This window comes from Trachypithecus francoisi, unplaced genomic scaffold (genome assembly GCF_009764315.1).
Source record: "Trachypithecus francoisi isolate TF-2019V2 unplaced genomic scaffold, Tfra_2.0 Lachesis_group11, whole genome shotgun sequence".
In the NCBI taxonomy this organism is placed as follows: domain Eukaryota; kingdom Metazoa; phylum Chordata; class Mammalia; order Primates; family Cercopithecidae; genus Trachypithecus; species Trachypithecus francoisi.
In genome coordinates this window covers 104,335,562-104,353,701 of record NW_022681456.1, presented here as the reverse complement: position 1 = coordinate 104,353,701, position 18,140 = coordinate 104,335,562, and the positions used below count along the sequence as shown (strand labels likewise).

The following is an 18,140-nucleotide window of genomic DNA, read 5'->3' as shown; positions in this document are numbered from 1 at the left end:
ACTTACTCATTTACATATTCATTCAATAATCATTCTTGGGCTATATAAATACCACCCTGTGGGGGCTGGACGTGGTAACTCATGCCTGTAATCCCAGCACTTTGGGAGGCTGAGGCAGGCAAATCACCTGAGGTCAGGAGTTCGAGACCAGCCTGGCCAACATGGTGAAACCCTGTCTCTACTGAAAATATAAAAATCAGCCAGGCATGGTGGCAGGCACCTGTAATCCCAGCTACTCAGGAGGCCGAGGCAGGAGAATCACTCGAACCCAGGAGGCAGAGGCTGCAGGGAGCTGAGACAGTGCCATTGCACTCCACCCTGGGCAACAAGAGTGGACTCCGTCTCAATAAATAAATACATACATACCAGCCTATGGACACACCATTATTCAGTCATTTTCTTACTAATATGGCTTTTAGTTGCTTGCAATTTTTGCCAGTATAAATACTCTTTGTTTTTTTTTTGAGACTGAGTCTTACTCTGTCGCCCAGGCTGGAGTGCAGTGGCACGATCTTGGCTCACTGCAATCTCCACCTCAGTAATACTCCTTGAGAGTTCTATTTGCCAAGCAATGCTGAAACACTGTTTAGAGTATACCTAAATTTCCCATCCTAATGAACAGTGGTATATTTTGTCATATGAGAAACAATTTATCAAAAAACATCTATTTAAATCCTATTATTTTCTGGGCCCTCTAGCAAATGCCTGAAAGGCAAATATAATAAGATCACCTCAAGGGTGATCTCTGGTTTCAAAGAAACTAGTGAACTGAAGAATATAATATGTATCACTATATATATACACTATAACAAGCATATCAAAAACAAATAAGCCTGCCTTCTCCCTAGGATGAGCTGCCAATATTCATAAGCTGGTTCTACTGCCTTAGGAGAGGCACAGTGGCAGGACATCAGGTAGTTTAATGATGGCATACCATTACACATGTATCCTAAAAAGACTAAATCTAGTTTGCCTTCAAGATAACTAAGGCCTAGAATGATTTCAGGAGCTGCCAATCCCAAATCATATCCTTGGTGCCTAGAATTCCTTCAAGAGGAAACTAAACTTTTAACCTATAAGTAAGAGATTAAGAGGCTTTACAGTGAAAATATTGTTTATAATTATAACTACACTAAAACTCAAACACATTTTAATATAGCAATAAAAGAGTGATGATAATGCATTATTTCTAGGTTTAGTAAGAGTTTAGGGTAAAAAAGTTTGTATTCAATATCCCAGCTCTTACTATAGTATCAGGAACATAAACAGATTCAAGTTTATATATTTAAAATTTCTTAAAACACAAACTTTATATGCTTATTTTCCAAAGGCTTCATTAATGAAAGTATGACACTACTTGTTTTTGTTTTTAACACTGACAAACATATTTACTGCCTACATTCTCTAAGGCTGTGATATGGTTTGGCTGTGTGCCCACCCAAATTTCCATGCTGTTCTTGTGACAGTGAGCGAGTTCTCACTAGATCTGATGGTTTTATAAGGGGCTTCCTCTGCCTTTGCTCTGCCCTTCTCCTTGCTGCCGCCACGTGAAGGAGGACGTGTTTGCTTCTCCTTCTGCCATGACTGTAAGTTTTCTGAGGCCTCCCAGCCATGCTGGAACTGTGAGTCAGTTAAACCTCTTTCCTTTAAAAATTACCCAGTCTCAGGTATGTCTTTATTAGCAGCATGAGACTGGACTAATACAGGCTGTAAAGACAGAATCTCCTAAACAGCATCCATGAATACCTAAGAACTCTTCCTCACATACACACAACAATATTAAATAACACTGTACAAAACAGAGCTTCATTGGAAAACTTTTTTTTTTTTTTCTGAGACAGAGTCTTGCTCTGTTGCCCAGGCTGAAGTGCAATGGTGCGATCTTGGCTCACTGCAACCTCTGCCTCCTAGGTGCAAGTGATTCTCCTGCCTCAGCCTCCTGAGTAGCTGGGATTACAGGTGTGTGCCACCATGCCCAGCTAATTTTTATATTTTTAGTAGAGGTGGGGTTTCACCATGCTGGCCAGGCTGGTCTTAAACTTCTGACCTCAGGTGATCTGCCTGCCTCGGCCTCCCAAAGTGCTGGGATTACAGGGGTGAGTCACCACACCCAGCCTGGAAAACTGTTTATAAAGCTAGTTACCACAGCTGTACCTTACCTTTTGATTTTTCCACTTGTGGAGTTTCATCCATTTCAACAAGGGGTTTTTTGTTTGGAGGTTCTGGGGAATCAGGCGAATCTTTTATAATCTCAGCTTCAGCCAAGTCTTCTTTTCCACGCTCTAAGATTCCTTTTAATCTTTTAGAGGGACAAATAATGAAATGTAAAGTTTAAATTTTTAGAAGTCTAAAAATGGTCTAATAATTAAACTATCTTTGCATATCAACCTTTATAGAAGATGGTTAATCTCATAAAATAAACCTAGGGACTAATCAAAAACTTCAATCTAAAACCAGGTAACAGAAATTAATCAATTAAATACAAGTTTCCCTTTTCCTTCAGAATAATAATGTAACAATTCAGGAATTAGCTGTAAAATATATATAAAAAGAATACTTAAATTAAAATTTACAAGGTAGGAAATGATGTGATCTTCAGAAGAAATTGCACAATTTTGATTTTTAAAGATATGAACAAAATACTGAATTTCAAATTACAAGTAAGTTTAATAAGTTTATCCCCATTTATTCTCTAGTCTATGTATTGTGCAGATGTATTTATGTTCTACAAATCAGAAACTTAACTCTAAGCTTTTATAGAGTTTCATCAGAGAACAAAAACACTTGCAAAATACACAAGAGTGTACTTGAAGCCCAGTGGGATCTGAATGATAGTACTTTTTCCCTCTTACGGTGAGCCAGTTTTGTTTCAGAAGCTCAGTAGCCCTAAGGAAAACATGAGCTTCTAAAGTCAAAGAGAATAAAAGTATTCTATTATTAATGGATAAAATTATAGGATTTCCAGAATTAGCTTCAAAGTATTCCTATGGGGGTAGTGGTGAAGGTAGTGGATGAAGATATATATGAAATGAGATCTGCCATGAATTGTTAATCATTGAAAGTAGATGATGAGTAACTATCTGTTCTATTGCTACATATGTTTGAAATTTTCCATCATAAAAAGATGTGTTTTTGGTCAGTTGCAGTGGCTCATGCCTGTAATCCCAAGCACTTGGGGAAGCCAAGGTGGGCAGATCTCCTGAGGTCAGGAGATCGAGACCAGCCTAGGCAACATGGTGAAACTCCATCTCTACCACAAATACAAAAAATTGGCTAGGCATGGTGGTGTACACCTATAAACCCAGCTACGTGAGAGGCTGAGGCATGAGAATCACTTGAACCCAGGAGGCAGAGGCTGCAGTGAATCGAGATCATGCCACTGCATTCCAGCTGGGGTAATAGAGTGAGACTCTGTCTCAAAAAAATAAATAAAAATTAATTAATTAAAAAAAAGTTACCTGGTGTTGGTCTGATTTCTGGCAAGAGGATAGAGGATATAGCCAGCTGATAACGCTATTTCTATTTATAAGCCTTTATTACTTTTATGTTTTTTTCAGATTTAACTTTGACATCATAATATAAATCAAAAACTAAAGGAAAAGAGTATACTATTAAGGAACATTTTCAGAATAGACTGTATGCTTTTCTGTGCTTCCAAGGCCATCCTATGCCTATTTTTAAAATAGCACCTTCCACACTTTGCTGCAATCACTATTTTTTTTTTTTTGACAGAGTCTTACTCTATTGCAGGCTGGAGTGCAGTGGAGTGATCTCGGCTCACAGCAACCTCTGCCTCCCAGGTTCAAGCGATTCTCGTGCCTAAGCCACCTGAGTAGCTGAGACTACAGGCATGTGCTCCCACACCCAGCTAATTTTGGTATTTTTTTTAAGTAGAGACTGGATTTTGCCGTGTTGGCCAGGCTGGTCTCAAACTCCTGGCCTCAACTGATCCACCCGCCTTGGTCTCCCAAAGTCCTAGGATTACAGGTGTGAGCCACTGCGCCCAGCCTGCAATCACTAATTTAATTGTCTGTCTCTACCATCACACTGTATGTTCTTCAAGGGTAGGGATCTTGTGCCAAATGCCTGGCACATCCTAAGCATTCAATAAATATTTAGTGAACAGAGGCATAAATTACATCTGTGAGGTTCACAACACATAAAGCACATACTGATACTAAACATCATGCATTATGATTTTCAGAAGTTAATTAGAAAAACTAACACTAACTTTGCCCCAACAGTAAAAATTCACACTTTTTTATGCCCAAGAAAGATCCTTTAGATTTTAAGAATGATAAAATTACAGTAATGAAAATGAACAAACATGTATTAAATGAACTACTATTAAATCAGGTTAGAATGTATGAAAATGCTCTATGCAGAATGTGATATAACAAAAGGCACTGTGGTGCTATGTCAGTGCCAAGAAGTCACCTCTCCGAGTCTTGCCAAGACTTTTCCTGTTCATAATCTTTCACTGCTTTCTCTGACTTGTCCTCTTTGTCTTCCCTCTTTCTTCCTCGTTTCTTTCGTTCTTCTTCTTCTGGGGGTTTGCTCCTGCATGCCATCAGACATTCCAAGACTCTTTGATGTTTCTCTGAGTTGTTGATATGGGCTCTGACAAGGGTTTCTAATTCATTCCACATGATACGGTATTGTTCATCTCTGCAGTAAAGATTTGGAAATACTCTTTAAATAATATTGAAGTGTCACTTTCTACTGGTAAAGTAAAAAGAAATAATGAAATGTGGACTTCCTTCCTCTTACTTGGTAGTTAACAGTGAAATTCTAAGCTATAATATATCAATTTCTATGATTTTGTATTATTTCATCTCAAACATATATATATATATACATACACACAAGTCCTCAAATAAAATTTACATATAGAGTAAGTTATCTTGAGAAAAACAGTATGTATCAAGTAAATATGATCTATAAAGAAAATAAGAAAAAAAATCTACCTTTTAGGGCCCTTTCCTCTTGTACCAACTGTGGAAATAGGTAGAGGATCATTTTTTCTTTCCATATCAACTAAGTTGTATATTGTTTTTTGACAGTTTAACACATCTTCTTCTGTCAGAGATTCTTTCACAATAACACTGGCTAATGGAACTACCTGTTAGATATTTTTTTAAAGAAAAAAGAAAATCTGTCTTGAAAAATAAATATCAAAACATCTAGGCAGAACTTGATTTTTGAAAGGATTTTAAAGACTATCATGGTGAAGGAATCTATAACTATCACTTCAATTTTTAATTATTAATTCTTTAACTTTAGCAAGCTCATATATTTCACTCTTTGCTTAAGAAATGGTATAAATTACAAATTTTCTAATTTGTTTCTATAAAGAATATATAACTAATCTATAAGAAAAGTTGAAGCTACTTAACACTTACCGCTTGCATGTTAAAAATGGTGGTTTGTGAAATGATCATAGGCCAGTAACGGGTGTGTTTTTCTAATTGATCTTTTGCTCGTTCCAAAGGGACCTCAAGACTTCCATCGATTTTATATCTGGGGTCTAGAAAAGGAGTTAATCTGTTTTCCCTCATAAATTCACCAAAATCCTAATGATAACCAAATAAGATAAAATTAGAAACTATGTCTAATGTTTCAGTATGGATTACATGTACTAGTCTGTTTCCCTGATGTCTTCTGTCCTGTGATGTGCAACAAAACATTTTTTCTAACAGTATCCCTCAACTCCACTACTTTTTTTAATCCTTTCTGAACTTGAAACCTATCAGCCTTTATACGATGAAAATGAAGAAAGCCTCAAACATAAATGCATTCATGGTATGTTTTCCCCACCTTTTGTAAAAACCAAGAAACACTTTTTTCCCCCTTCTGTAATTTAACTTTTCTATCACATATAGATAAAAGAGTCAGTTAATCATATTAGAAGACTCATTTGCTTATTTAAAAACTACCTTGAGCCTGGGCACGGTGGCTCACACCTGTAATCCCAACACTTTGGGAGGCTGAGACAGGTGGATCACCTAAGGTCAGGAGTTTGAGACTAGCCTGGCCAACATGGTGAAACCCCATCTTTACTAAAAATACAAAAATTAGCTGGGCGTGGTGGCAGGCAGCTATAATCTTATCTACTCAGGAAGCTGAGGCAAGAGAATCACTTGAACCCAGGAGGCGGAGGTTGCAGTGAGCCAAGATTGCACCACTGCACTCTAACCTGGGCAACAAGAGCAAAATTCTGTCTCAAAACAAACAAACTACCTTGACATAACATAAACATGTTAACAATAATTATCTGTGAATGATGAAATTATAGGTAATTTACAGGTGTGGGTGTTTTTTTAAGACACCTATATTCTCTAAATTTTCTACAATAAATGTTGATTAGGCTTCTCCTTATTTAAATATTATTTTTTTAAAAAAATCCTAATTAAAAAGTTACTTACAGTATATAACACTTTGTGGTTTACAAAGTATATTCATATACATATATCACACTTAGTTTTTACAACCACCTCAAGAAGTAAACAGCTATGAAATACCAAATAGGAAAGAGAGGAGGGAGAATAAAAAATCAAAATTAGAACAGAATTTCTACCAAAAAGGGACATATATTTCCCTTTATGTTCTTCCCAATAATACGAAAGTTTATGTTATTTCAAAGTAGCAGCAATCCAAATATTCCAGGTTTCTGTTTGCCATTTAAATTACTAGAAATTAAGTTTCACCTAAAATATTAGTTCAAATCAATTTATTTCCTACAATTCCAGCATGTCATTGCAATTCAGATACATCTCACTATACACTGAATATAAAATAAGATTAAACAATGATAAATAGAATTATTGAGCAAATATTGCAGGAAATTCACCTAATTAAAATAATAATCAACTTCTTCCAAATCTCTTTTTTTCCACAGATCTTAGCATTTAACGAGCACTTGATAACTGCTTGCTGAATGACGACACATTCAAAACTTAAAATTTATAGATATTAGAGTCTTACTGTAATCCGGTAGTCTGTAACTCTTCCTCCACATCCTTCACTAATTGAAGGCGGATCTTCTAGAATGGATCGAGAACTGCTAAGGACGTGCAAAAAAATCTCTCCTCCATGGCTACTAAGCATATGACTAATGACTTTAGAACCTGATTTTCGTGGTTGTTCCAGTAAAACAGAACGACCTGTCAAAAATAAGATTACGTTATCAGTAATGAAACTCAAACGGGCTCTCATTTATTTCCTTGAGATTTACATCTAGATTTTTTCATTTTATTTATTGATCCCCGTATTTTAACCTGCATTGCTAATTTAGTGTATCTACTCTTCCATGCCTAAAAATCTGAATTCTAGCCTTAACTATATCTTAGTTACTCCAAGGTTATATAGTTATACAGTTTCACACAACAACTATAGTGGTCTCTGAAATAATACATTTGGCTATATGGTTCATCCAATTTACATGTACATATTGAATTTTTCTCCTGGACCTCAAGAAGAAAAGTGAGACAACTGCTCCATAATCCTCAGGTTATTAATGCGACAGAACATTTGGGGAGAAGGCACAGTCCCAGTTCACTTACACGACAGTTCCTCATCCACACTGTAATCATAACTACTTTCTATTCTACATGTCCAAATGTTAATCTGAATTTCACCTAGTCTGATAATCAAATTATGCTTAATTAACAATGACATAACCTTATGATAAAGACAGACTGACTCTTTAGATCACTAGTTCCAAAACCTGAGATGATCATAAGAATTACCAGAGAAGCTTTTAATTTGGAATCCAATAATTTAGACTTGTAAAAAAAATTTCACACAATGAAACCACAGATTTAAGGTCATAGGTAAGAATCATATGGTATAATATTAAAAACATAATATTTATTTATGATAAAGGTATCGTGTTCAAGTAAGTCCAACTTTGCTTTGATTTAAAATTCAATGGGCCAAGATAAATGGTCTACATTATTCCAGCTTCTATTTTATTTTTTTAATCTATTTTCTAATTGTAGCTTCTAAAACAAATCAATTTAGACTCTAAAGGTCAAATTTTTAAAATAGAAATACTCACAATTTTATTAAATAAAACTTGCTTAGATAAAATAGCCTGAAAGCCAAACCTAAAGTCATCTTTTAAATGTTAGTAAAAACTGTTAAAGGGCATTTCGAATTACATAAGTTTAAAACAGCTTTCACAAATAAATGGCAAAGCTATAGTGACGAAAATAGCTTTCCAGGGTTCTTACTCTTAATAATTTCACTCAGTAATTTAATAATAATATAAATAATTCAAATAATATAAATAATTTCAGGCAAAACCATTAAATGATGAAAGTTACCATTTAGAAGAAAATTAGTAAGGCAGGAGGAAGGTCTACTATTTACGTCTACAGGTGAAATCCGATAAGCTCCAGTACAATAGTGTAATTCTGAAATAGAAGAAAACACTGATTTGAAAGAATATAAAGAAATATTCTCACAATTAAAAGAAAAAAAAAAACTTGTTCACTGAATTCATTCAGTCCTGAAACAATGAAAAACGAAAATGCAAAACAGAATCAATTAATTGACCCCCACATAATACCTGAAGAACCTTTTGATTTAGTCTTTTTCAGTTATTCTTAAATACCTACCAATGTTATTTGTCCTTGGAGTACACCACTTTAATGTTATCGTTTCTTTAAACGGGCCTTCTCGACTGCCACCACCTAGGTGTGAATCACCTTTAAAAATATGTCAAGAGACATTACACATTGTATACATGTATCAAAACATCACACTGTATTCCATAAATATGTACAATTATGTGTTAATTTAAAAAATAATAAAAGCAGTTGGGCATGATGGCTCACGCCTGTAATCCCAGCACTTTGGGAGGCTGAGACAGGTGGATCATGAGGTCAGGAGTTCAAGACCAGCCTGGTCAAGATGATGAAACCCTGTCCCTACTAAAACTACAAAAATGTGCCAGGCGTGGCAGCAGGTGCCTGTAATCCCAGCTATTTGGGAGGCTGAGGCAGAAGAATCACTTGAACCCGGGCAGCAGAGGTCGCAGTGAGCCGAGATTGCGACACAGCACTCCAGCCTGGGCAACAGAGTGATACTCCACCTCAAAAAAATAAAAAAAAAAAAAGTAATAATAAAAGCAAAAAATAGTAATAGAGCAAACTGGGTATGGAGTAAGGGGAACTCTGTACTGTCCTCACAATTATTTTGTAAATCTGAAACTACTCTAAAATTAAAAGTTCATTTAAAAACAACAATGAAAAAAATGTCAGAGAAACACTAACATTATCAAGTAGATCACAAGCTTCAAATTGTTTACCAAGATTTCCAAATGAGTTTAAACTCTGTAAGAGAAAATATCTCTGAGACAACATCTTTTTATCAGGTCCTCTGGACAAATACCAAATAGAGTATAGATATTATCTATAATTAAAATAAATAGTAATTTTCCTCCACATTCGTTATTAAACCAATCATTTAGGTCACTGCACTGAAAGTCAATAGCGAAAATTTAAAAAATTTCAAGCATCTACAACTGCTCTTCCCTGCCCACACTATTAAATGATAAAATGACATGGTTAAGTACTCAGAAAAAGATTAAGGAATCTAAAATGCATACCTATACTGAATTCTAGTAAGTTTAGTTAGAAGAAACACAAACCAAGGGATCTGGAAAGTAAATACATAAGGAGATATTAATCTAATAATAATAAACAAATGTGCAACCATAAAGCTGACAAGGCTTTGCAGGAAATATCTACAGTGCTATGAGTGACTAAAGAGGGAGATTTGTCAAATTCCAAGACACCAGGGGAAGTTTCCTTGAGAAGTGAAGACTGGTCTGAGTTATAAGGGGATGAGTAGAAATTAACTAAAGAAACGGACCAGACGCAGTGCCTCACATCTAAAATCTCAGCACTTTATGAGTCCTAAGTGGGAGGATTGCTAGGGGGTCAGAAAACCAGCCTGGGCAACATAGTGAGACCCTGTCTCTATGAAAAAAATACAAAAATTAGCCAGGCTTTGTGGTTTGCACCTGCAGTTCCAGCTACTCTGGAGGCTGAGGTGGAAGGACTGCTTGTAGCCCAAGAGGTCGATGCTGCAGTAAGCTATGATCACACTACTGTACTCCAGTCTGAGCAACAAAGTGAGACTCCGTCTCAAAAAAAAAAAGAAATAGAGGAAAGACTATTCAGGCAAAAGAACAGTAGATACCAAGATACTGTGGCAGGAGGAAGCATTAAAAATATTAGATCTGTGTGGCTGAAACAGAGAAGATTAGTATGTTCTGAGATGAGAATAAAAAGGGGGAGGGGGGCAGACAATGAAGGGCCTTGTAAGACGTTTAAACAGCTCTGTCTTTTCCTAAGGGCAACAGAAAAGCATGGGCAGGGGGCAGGTTTAAGGTCATGAGAACATGGTCAGGATTAGCATTCTGAAAGTTACTGTAGCTGGAGGGTAAAGAGTAGATAGGAACAGGCCATTTAGGAGGCTACTGTGAGATAACAGGTAAGAAAATGAAAGGCTGGATTAGGGAAATGTTATTGGTAGCTGAGATGGAGATTTTGATGTACGTGAGAAATATTAGTAGATGAAATCAAGAAAATGTGATGATGGATTAGATGCCTCAGAAGTGATTCTGAGGTTTCCGCCTTATATAAATGAATAAACAGGGCCATTCACTGAAAAAGGAGACTAGTTCAGGTGGCAAAGCTCCTAAGTTGTTTTGGGCATGTTGAGATGTAGGTGCCTGAGAGACATCTAAGAGATACAATTAGGCAGCAGAATATAAAGATCTGGAATTTAGGGGCCGGGTGCCGTGACTCATGCCTGTAATGCCAGCACTTTGGGAGGCCAAGGCAGGCGAATCACGAGGTCAGGAGATCGAGATCATCCTGGTTAACACAGTGAAATCCTGTCTCTACTAAAAATACAAAATATTAGCCAGGCGTGGTGGTGGATGCCTGTAGTTCCAACTACTCGGGAGGCTGAGGCAGGAAAATGGCGTGAACCTGGGAGGCAGAGCTTGCAGTGAGCCAAGATCGTGCCACTGCACTCCAGCCTGGGAGAGAGTGAGACTGTCTCAAAAAAAAAAAACAAAAAAAACAAAAAAAAAAGATCTGGAACTTAGGGAAGGTATCTGGGCTAAAGTATAAGCCTACTCACCAAGACCCAGCTACACTGTTACCACCTCAGTAAAACTTGCCTAACTCTTACTGGCACCACAGGCAGCCTCCTGTGTGCTCCCACAGTGCTCTGTTCCTATTGTTAAAATAAATTTGACACATAGTGTCCACATGTAATGCATATAACTACAGGCCAAGTCAACAACTATTTTAAAGAACTATTTTGTGTTACAAAGGATATTTTTGACATTTTTGTAAGTTTTTTTTTTTTTTTTTTTGGAGACAGAGTCTCACTCTGTCACCAGGCTGGAGTGCAGTGGTGCAATCTCAGCTCACTGCAACCTCTGCCTCCCAGGTTCAAGCGATTCCCCTGCCTCAGCCTCCCGAGTAGCTGGGACTACAGGTGTGCGCCACCATGCCCAGCTAATTTTTTGTATTTTCTAGTAGAGACAGGGTTTCACCATGTTGACCAGGGTGATCTCTTGACCTCGTGATCCTCCTGCCTCAGCCTCCCAAAGTGCTGGGATTACAGGCATGAACCACCATGCCTGGCCCATTTTTGTGAGTTTTTAAAATAACATTTTAAAAATTGATATAACATCACAGGCATCACAGGTTCATAGCAATTTCCATGTAATATATTTTCAAAAACAAGTTCTCTATATTCCTTTGTTAAATGTTTATATATCCCTGTATCATAATAGTTTCTTTCATGTTAGCAACTCATTAGGTTTATTCTAAGATTCCTCAGATATGTAACAAATGTCACGAATGGCTCATGATTATGCTTCAGAAGATGCATACAACGTAATCAAAGTCAACCATTTCTCTGGCAGCATCAATTTACTGGAAAACATTCTAAAGAATTTAACCAAATGTCAAAGCTTAAAGGCTTTTAAAATGACCTTCAAAGTCTTACAATTTTCATTGTATTTTAGAATTGAATGGAATACTATAGCTCATCTAATCCAGCATCTTTAATTCATAAGCATGCAAACATACATCTAGAAACATATGGGACTTGCCAGTTGGTGGCAAAGCTTTAGCTAAAACTTATCTCCTAACTCCAGAGTCTTCTCCCCTAAACCAAGCCAATACAGTTGCAGAAATCAGTTTGGGAGATGAGATCTATGGACTGAAATAATTTTTAGAGGAAAAAAAACTAACTTAAATTTCAAAATTTAATTTCTAGGCCAAGTTGAAAGTCTATCACTCTTTCGAGTTTGCTCCTATTCTTTTCCCTTCCTCAAGGTTGTTTCCTGCAAATGAAACTGTAATGAGTTTGAGAAAGCCATGGCTATCTTTCTCAGTATTTGTTGTATTAGCCCTGTCTTTTCTGAAGTAAATTCCACAGGACACTAGTTCCATGGCCATTAATAGGTGATACTGACAGATAAGTTTGCACAGGGATGAACTATAGTCAGTCTGGTTTGTACTGAAGAACTTCTCAAAGCTGTTACAGTAGTCCCTCAAGTTTGCTGTGTCGCTTTTCATGGTTTCATTACCTGTGGTCAACTGCAGTCCCAAGATATACATGTATTTTTTGAGATGGAGTCTCACCCTGTTGCCTAGGCTGCGGTGCAGTGGCATGATCTCGGCTCACTGCAACCTCCACCTCCCAGGTTCAAGAGATTCTCCTGCCTCAGCGTCACAAGTAACTGGGACTACAGGTATGCGCCAGCACACCCAGCTAATTTTTTAATTTTTAGTAGACATGGGCCTTTGCCATGTTGGCCAAGCTGGTTTCAAACTCCTGACCTCAAGTGATCTGCCCACCTTGGCCTCCCAAAGTGGTAGGATTACAGGTGTGAGCCACTACGCCCAGCCTGCAGCCCAAAAATATTAAATACAAAAGTCCAGAAATAAACAATTCATAAGTTTTACACTGCATGCTATTCTGAGTAGCAAGATGACGTCTGATACTAGGCCACTCTGTCCTGCCTGGAATGTGAATCATTCCTTTTCCAGCATATCCATGCTATAAACGCTACGAGCCCATCAGGAGCCTTCTTGGTTATCAGATCTATGGTCGAGGTATCATGATGCTTGTGTTCAAGGTCCATAGTAGCCTAACGCTATGTCACAATACCTATATCATTCATCTCAGTTTATCTCATCATGTAGGTATTTTATCATGTCACATCATCCCAAGAAGGATGAGTACAGTACAATAAGATATTTTGAGAAAGAGGGAGACCAAGAGACTACATTCATGTAACTTTTATTATAATATATTGCTAAAATTTTTCTATTTTATTCTTATTGTTCTTGATCTCCTCCTGCTTTGCCTAATTTATAAATTACACTTTATCATAGGTATGTATGTATAGGAGAAACCAGTACATACAGTATAGGGTTCGAGACCATCTGAGGTTTCAGGCATCCACTGGGGTTCTTGGAATGTCTTCCCTGAGGATATGGGGGCCACTGTAATATGCTTTCATATGTTAGATCATACAACGTAATACTTTCAAATGTCTCTTACCACTTTTCAGGAAATCTACATGTGCATCTTTGTGATGAAGTAGCTCCACATCGTAATTGGCAGATGTGTTAGCATGCTGCTCTTCCTTGAAGCAAAATTTCAAACATTTAAAAAAACATGGTTTTGCTTTCAAAATAATAAAGTTATTAATTATTCATTTTGCTTTTTGTTTAAAATGAGGTCAAATACATTCAATAATAATTAGCTAAAATAATGGGATAATCTATTTAAAGATGCAAATTTTCCATGCAACATAAACTCCATTAAAAAACAACTGGCCATATACAGGTAATACAGTATTTAATGACTTTTTTACATTATGTCAGAATTAACAAAGATGACTAATTCAGAAATTTTGAATTTTTTTTACTCCAAATGCATTGTCTTGCCAATATTTTTAATATGCAAATATAATGTAATTGAAATAATTTACATAAATTTAAAGTGAAATCATTGTTAAAAAGAGGAAATAGCATCTTTAAATACCTACAGTGAATTAGCAAATATCAATTATATAAAATACAAACTAACAAACAAGTTTAGTAACTTGTTTTCAGTAATAGGAAATAGGAATTTCAACATTATCTATTTACCAAAAAACACAAAGAGAAGAGTCACACCAGTAGCACACAAATATGATCAAAATTAACAGACAAGCTATCAGAGTATTTTTCTTATAACATGTGACATTATATATATTAAAGTGTACCTATTATGTTATTTGCTTCTACATCCAAAAGGTTCTACAGGGTAAGCCTAAACTTTGTAGTGAAAAACCAGCCAATGGCATTAAGAAATAATGAAAAGATTATATTTCTCATGCTATTTATTATTCATAATATAGTGGCAGAAAATAGAAACTGGAATGTAAGAAAAATTGGAATTTTTAGATATAGTGGCTACTTTATATTTGTAAACATAATCAATACAATTAAATTCAATTTCACTCAGTAAAAACTCATTTGAAGCTTACTATGGGCCAGCCACTGTGTAAGCCCTAAAACAACTTAATGATAGCGTTAATATGATGAAAAGGAACAGGTAGCAATAGGTTCCTTAAAAAATCCACCAGTAAAATCACAGGGCTCACATCTACAGTCTTTCAGTTAGAGAGTAATAAACTAATTTAAAACTATGAGCTATTTTCCCCTAGTTAGACCTATTAGCTATAGACACCTTTATACCGAGTGGGCAACAACAAAAATATAGAGAATAAAAGATCCACTAGAATACACAAAGTAAGCAAAATCTAATAACACAGCTGTCAGGGAAAGAATCACAGAATAATAATCTAAAATAGAAATTGTATTTTGATGAAAACAATGAGAGCATTTGTTTTTTTTTTTTTAAGAGAGCTCACATAACATGTTTTTTTAGAAAACAAAAATATAGCATTTTATTCTGTGATCCTTTCCGGTTGCTTTTCAGTATTTACTGACCTGGTCAAAGACATTGAATGTGGGCTAGCAAAACAGAAAATATGATATGGGGAGAAAAGGTAAAGGTTCAATTAAAATAAATAATACATGTCCAACAATTTTTTATTTTTATTTTTTTATATTGAGATGGGATCTTACTATGTCAACTAGACTAGTCTCAAACTCCTGGCCTCAAGTAATCCTCCCATCTCAGCCTCCCAAAGTGCTGGAATTACAGGCATGAGCTACCGCTCCTGGCCTCAAACAAATACTTAAAAAGCAAAGCAGTGCTTTCAAAACAGCAGGAAAAAATCTGCCTACCTTCATTGGAATATTTGTAATAGTAGTTGAAGCCAAGTCAAAATGTTGCTGTACTAAAATATTCAGTTTGGTAGCAAGATGCCGTCCTGCACGAACACTATGAACTTCACTGGTTAAAACTGGGGACAACTACAGAAAAATATGCAAGAAAAATTAACCACAAAATATTAATTCATTGTAACCGACTGCTATTTTACTATAAATCCATTAAAATTAAGTATTTTTAACTTTTTAGAAGTTGGAAAAAAAAAGTCCATAAATTAACCATGACAACTATTTTAGCGATAAATTTTCATGCACTCATTCACTCACCACATATGTATTAATCAGTTTGCTAGATACCAGAAACTGAATATATAGAACACAGCAGTGAATAGACATGATCCCTGTCCTCCTGAAATTTAGAGTGAAATATTTAAATATATTTCTTTATAATTTTTACTTTTTATCTATATGCAAAATGGATCTGAAGGATACTGTAGAAAAAATATTTTATTTTGTTGAGAGGACAAAACCCTGCAGATAAAACTAAAAGAAAGAATGTAGAAATCACTACAAAAATTTCTTTCTGTCATCAATAAATAAGGCAGCTAGAAGTAGTGTACAACAAGATAACACAAAATCTTACTCATTCCAGGGCAATAATATTAATTACAAATAAATTTTCATTATCATAAAATAAAACTAACATTGCCACATTATCAAAAGAGGCAGAAAAAAGTTAATAAAAAAGAGGCTTACACTGGAAACTACTTAAAAACACAATAATAGCAATAATGACTAAAAATACCACTTAACTACAAAAATTCATGGACTAAGGTAATACTCGCGATGTTTATATTAAATAATGCAAAATGAAAAATCAGATATATAGAATATATCTACATTTCTAAACATAAATTACTGATGGAGAATATTATGATGTGGATCCATTTAACAATCAACAGGATCATCTTTTCCTTTAAAATTGTTCAAACTTATTTAAAAGGTAAAACTAAGGTTGGAAAATAAGATTTTTCCCTCTGAATGTGTAAAATTAATTTTTTATTGGAATATATTTTTGTTAAAGAGTGTATTGCTTTTCTAATAAGGAAAAATATTTTTATATAATAAAAATAATCACTGAAGTAATTAAAATTTTAGGAGCAATACAAACTATGTATGGTTTGTAACACTTTTTGATAAACATCAAGAGGCAGGCAGAATAGAAAACACTTTAAAATCTACAATTAGACCATAAAGAACCAACCTAGATGTCTTGCCATAGAGGTTTACTTTGAAAACTCAAAATATTTTCTTGGCAGAAAATATTGGTAATGGATCATTTTAGTAATAACCCTTCTCAGTATTTATTATTATTAACCACAATGGTCTTTTCTTTCATTATTTCAACACTCACCTCTTTTTTAGAACGATCAGATACAAGGCTGTCTTCACCAACTGGGTAGGTATGGATCAAGACCAACTCACATTTTTGAATCTGCATGAGACTTAAAGAGAAATTTTTGACTTAAAATATAAGAATACATAGTATGGAATGAATTCAGGCAGGTGAACTATTAAAACCTTGACGTATTAAAACAGCATATTGCTACAATCAGATATTACTCTTAACCCAAAAGCTAAATATTAGATAGGCAGTATATGTAATTGCTGTATCAGTATGAACACTTAATGAGTATACAAATTTAATTTAAATGCAAAAAATAATAATTTGCTGTGTTTGAAGGATAAAATAAAGATAAAACTCTTATAATTAAGTACAATTTTCAATAGATAACTGCAACAGTGAAAATGAATAAATGTTGTATTAATTTCCTTATACTAATGTTTCTTAAGGATAAAATCAGGCAATACTAACCATTAGCTATAATTAGTTATTCCAAGAATATAGGATTGGTAATGCTAAAAATTTCCCCCAACTTTTTATTTTGAAATTTCCAGACCTACAGGAAAGTTGAAAGAAAAGTACTATTAAATGAACAACCATATGTCCTTCACCTAGAGTCACTGTTAGCTATATTTGCTTTCTCTATATACTATAACTAAGTAGATACACACTTTTTAATTAAACTATTTGAGAGTAAGTTGCAGAGGGCTTGACGTGCAGTCCTAAACATTTCAGCATGCTTCTCCTAGTGAGAACAATCCTACTCATAACAATACTATGACTGCACCTAAGAAAATTAATAATCACTCTAAAAAGGTCCACATTGCAATAGTTCCAAACATGTCTTTACTAGCTGTGACACAACCAGAAATATACATATTGGTCTCTGCTCATGCTTCCTAGCACAGAGCTCCTGAAATCCTTGTAACTTCCTAAATGACAGGGGCGCTAGGAGCATCTTTTGCTCTAGTATTTGGTTTCTGACCCCAGTTCTTGACACATAGCTCTTAAGTTCCTTGGAATTTCCTGGGAGACAGGAACATCTTTTCTTCTACTGAAGCAACTTTAGTGGGATCCTGGACAGCTCCCCAATGGGGTCTGGACACCAGAAAGAACAAGCAATGATTAGAAGCTCAGCAGCATTCAGCCCCACTCTGCTATCCTCCAGAAAGGGCAGAGAAGCTAGATAGTGAGTTAATAATCCATCACACCCAAACAAAGCCTCCATAAAAATCCCTAAGTATGGAACTCAGAGAGCTTCTAGGTTGGTAAACACATCCATGTGCTGGGAGCGTGGTACACCCCTTCTCCACAGGGACAGAACCTGATGCACTTGGGATCCTTCCAACCTCACCCTCTTCATGTGGCTGTTCATCTGTATCCTTTATAATAAATCAGAAAACTGA

The 18,140-nt window shown here is 35.5% G+C and overlaps 1 protein-coding gene across 5 annotated transcripts in view; it reads right to left on the bottom strand.

Moving 5' to 3' along the window:
* The window catches only part of INTS13 (integrator complex subunit 13), a 33,129-nt gene that overhangs the window by 3,792 nt on the left and 11,197 nt on the right, over nucleotides 1-18,140 (bottom strand). Inside the window, exons 6-15 of one of the 5 annotated variants that reach the window (XM_033222604.1) lie at nucleotides 16,744-16,834; nucleotides 15,345-15,473; nucleotides 13,606-13,690; nucleotides 8,622-8,711; nucleotides 8,328-8,435; nucleotides 6,985-7,163; nucleotides 5,403-5,573; nucleotides 4,968-5,122; nucleotides 4,438-4,668; nucleotides 2,160-2,299 (exon numbers count right to left, since the gene is read on the bottom strand). In XM_033222604.1, the coding sequence (XP_033078495.1) occupies nucleotides 2,160-2,299; nucleotides 4,438-4,668; nucleotides 4,968-5,122; nucleotides 5,403-5,573; nucleotides 6,985-7,163; nucleotides 8,328-8,435; nucleotides 8,622-8,711; nucleotides 13,606-13,690; nucleotides 15,345-15,473; nucleotides 16,744-16,834 (1,379 nt within the window). The remainder of the gene's footprint in view (nucleotides 1-2,159; nucleotides 2,300-4,437; nucleotides 4,669-4,967; nucleotides 5,123-5,402; nucleotides 5,574-6,984; nucleotides 7,164-8,327; nucleotides 8,436-8,621; nucleotides 8,712-13,605; nucleotides 13,691-15,344; nucleotides 15,474-16,743; nucleotides 16,835-18,140) is intronic. The other 4 variants (XM_033222605.1, XM_033222607.1, XM_033222608.1 and 1 more) reach the window with 4 other exon arrangements.